Source organism: Crocodylus porosus, unplaced genomic scaffold, assembly GCF_001723895.1.
Source record: "Crocodylus porosus isolate Cpor-Errol unplaced genomic scaffold, CroPor_comp1, whole genome shotgun sequence".
Taxonomy (NCBI): domain Eukaryota; kingdom Metazoa; phylum Chordata; order Crocodylia; family Crocodylidae; genus Crocodylus; species Crocodylus porosus.
In genome coordinates, this window is record NW_017728906.1 from 167996901 (window position 1) to 168000347 (window position 3447).

Genomic DNA, 3447 nt, shown 5'->3' on the forward strand with positions numbered 1-3447 from the left:
TTCAGTCTGGGTCTTCAGATACTCCCAAATCAGGGGTGGGCAAAATACAGGCCAGAGGGGCTTTGTCCAGCCCAAGGCAGGTTCCAGGGTCTCACCTGGCTCAGGTGCTATCCAGCCGTGGCATGTCCTGCCGTGGGGCACGCAGTGGGGCTGGAATGGCTCCTTCTGGCTACCACTACTGCTGGCTCCAGCCCCGTAGTACTTGCAGAGACCCACACAGGCAGCCCTGACTTGGTGTGCCCCATGCCTGCTCTGGACTCACCTGTCCAGGCTTAGCAGCAGTGGCTGCTGGGCAGAAACTGTTGCTCAGTGCAGGAGAAAAGTAGCCCCTCCCCCTCGCCGCTACCAGGAGCCTGCCTGGAGCCTGGACCTTACCAGGTTGCCCTGCGGCTCTGCTACCACTACTGCCTCTGGGCTGCCCAGCAGGGCAGCAGTGACAGTGCAAAGCAGCCACAGGGCAGCCCAGTGCAGTGCAGGCTCCAGGTGGCTGCACCAATAACTGTCCTGCACCAGTGAGGGAAAGGGGTTGCTTTCCCCCTGTGCCATGCAACAGTTTCTGCCTAGCAGCTTGCCACTGAGCCTGCTCAGCTGGGGCTGCACGTGCAGTGGTACCATAGAGCTGGGAGCAGCGGCGGCTGCAGCTAGAAGGAGCCGCCCCAGCCACACTGTTTACCCACAATTTTAAAGCAATTTAGAAGCCTACCAGTACCTCAATAACTATAGTAAAATAAATTCTAAATACCTATGAATTTTGGCATTTGATTTTGTTTTTTATCATGGGGGGAAAAAAAAAAAAAATCAGAGTTCTCGCTGCCCCCTCAGCTCACCAGGACATAAGTCCACCTGTGGCTGTCCCTGCCCCCAACTGCTTTGTGGCACTGAGCAGCCCTGATATGCCAGCATCCTGCCCCTGCCATTGCCCCTCACTCACCACCCATAGCCCCTCACCCCTGCAACCCTGTTGGAGGGGGCCCCCAGCTGCCAGGGCTACAGGGCCAGGGACCCAGGTCTGCAGCACCCTGCTCCCCACAGCAGCACCTAAACACCGGCTGCTGCTACAACCCCAGTGGGGAGTGGAGTATGGAGCCCACAGCAGGAGTACAGCCTGTTGGGGAGGGGGGAGGTGCAAACTGCCCACTCCAGGCTTGGATTCCCCAATCTGCTGCCCTGCCCCTGGGGCCCCTGCAGCCTAGTAGGTGGTACCCGGCGCAGCAGGGCAGATCGGGGCTGGGCTCCCACCCACTGGGTCACAGAGGCAGCCTAGGTTTTACTGAGTTTTTCCATCATGAACAGAAAACCCAGATCCTTGTTTATGATGCGTTAGCCCTGGTATTTTGTGCAAGTTTGTATAAAGCACTCAGTGTTATGTAAAGTAGGTTTCTCTTGTTTTTGAAGAATAAAATCAACATGCACTTCCTACCTGTATTAGTACCTCCTAGTGTAAACCCGGTCGAGGGTTTTGATCCAAAAAGTCCACTTCCAAAACCCACTGAAGGAGCTGATGTAGTTGCTGTAGCAGTGGAGGAACCCAAGGTGCCAAAATTAAGTCCCCCTGTTGAGCTATAAAATTAGCCAACTATTAGCAACAATTATTTTTCCGACCAACCTAATTCAAGTATGCACCTGTAGGTATTTCATCTATTTATTTACTTGATGCTTACTCCGCAACACATTCCACTTTAACTGTAAGGTAATGCTATCAGATTTCACTTCCATAAAACGGCATCAGAAGGGGTGAACGAACTACCAGTTTATCATCACCGAGGTAGACGCTTAAAATTTTAGGACAGTTTGCAAAGCAGGCTTCCATTTTTGGAAGATCAGTACTGTAACTACAGTAAACTGCACTCACAATTTATTCAATAAACATAAATCAAATACATTAGATTTCTCTTTGGTATTAAATATGAGAGTTTATGGACAGTGGTTTTATGTATCACAAAATATCAGTGGGATACTATCATGATTGTGAATCCCCCTCCGCATAGATTTCACTAAACCTAACTGCAGGAGGATTTTAAAAGTTTTAAAATTTCAGTTTTGAGGGTGACAACTATAGATGTGCAATACAAGTTTGTTTAAAGTGCATTTTCATTTCTATTTCTGAAGGCCATTATGAAATAAAATTGCCTTCTTCAGACTAACATGGCCAAGTACTTTTCCCGATGTATCAATTGACATTTGAATCATAATGTAAGCTGCAGTACCAGATGCCAAAGCCAGTTAGCAGGAAATGGGTCAGTACATCATTAATATAATGCCAGACATTGCATCTTTGAACAGCAGCCTGAACATTGCCAATTGTGATGTGACGCTGTTTATCCTTATAATAAGCAACTCCCATGGTTTGGGGCACCCAACCCACCCCTCAAGTAACCAGCCGCCCTCGTTAGCCAGGCCGCCCCCCCTCGCTGTGGAGAAAGAAGATGGGACGTCAATTGTTTCAGAAGGATGAAACTTTCATGCCATCCTGACGCGAAGCCTGGATTACCCCACTCGCAGCCCCGTTATCAGGGTCCCTTCGTGGGAGGGTGGGGAGCAGCCGCGGCAGACGGCCCCTCTCTCCTACCCCATCTCCGTACGCCAGCACTACCCCAAAGCGGGGCCAAGAGGGGGTGGCTCAAGGCACGGATAGAAGCGCGGGGTTGAAGGAAGCGGCGCCGGTCCGCTGCCAGCCCGAGCACCCCTCAACCCAGGCCGGGCCCCGCGCCCGCCGCCCTGGCTCTGCCCCGCGGTACCTGGGCGCCGCAGCTCCGAAGGAGAAGCCTCCGCCGCCGCCGCCTCCCCCCGCGCCCGCGGCGGCGGCGGTGGCGGAGCCCAAGGTGCCGGCCCCGAAGGAGAAGCCAGCGGACATGGCGGCGGCCGGGAAGCACGGCCTCCTCAGCGCCGCATTACTGCCGAACGCGGGCTCCACGCGAGGTAGCAACGCGAACGGCGCAAAATGGCCCCTGCGGCGCCCCGTACCGCCTGCCGCAATGCACCACGGAAGACCAGCAGAGTCAGGCCAGTTACAGTCGCACCAACTGCGTCACTCCCCTGCCACCCGGCTAAGTGCGCGAGGCTGCAGAGGGTGGAGCCAACGTCCCGCCGTGCGCCCTTCTTCCGCCCTACGTGCTTGTGCCCCTCCGATCGCGGTTGTTGGGAGTGTTTCTGCGCTTGCGCCGGGAGCCGCTGGAACCAGCGCGGGAACTAGGCGTGATCCCGTGGCGCAGCGCCGGGCTGGGTCGTGGCCTCGCGGCTGCTCTCTCCTTACAGGCATAGGGTTGTTGGTCGGAGTCGTGCAGTGTCTGACTCTATCACCGTGTGTGGGGGTGTGTATATATATATGCATACACACGTAGATATAAATGTAGGTGTTGATGCATACAGACATGCATATGCATATGTAGACATGTATGTATGTGTGTTTGTATATGTGGACGTATATACAGATAAACATTTATGTGT

The 3447-nt window shown here is 53.9% G+C and overlaps 1 protein-coding gene across 1 annotated transcript in view; it reads right to left on the minus strand.

Moving 5' to 3' along the window:
- Positions 1–2966, minus strand: part of NUP58 (nucleoporin 58) — a 58156-nt gene extending 55190 nt beyond the window's left edge. Inside the window, exons 1-2 of the mRNA XM_019530164.1 lie at positions 2739–2966; positions 1421–1560 (exon numbers count right to left, since the gene is read on the minus strand). Of these exons, the coding sequence (XP_019385709.1) occupies positions 1421–1560; positions 2739–2854 (256 nt within the window). The 5' untranslated portion in view covers positions 2855–2966. The remainder of the gene's footprint in view (positions 1–1420; positions 1561–2738) is intronic.
- Between the last annotated feature and the right edge of the window lie 481 nt (positions 2967–3447).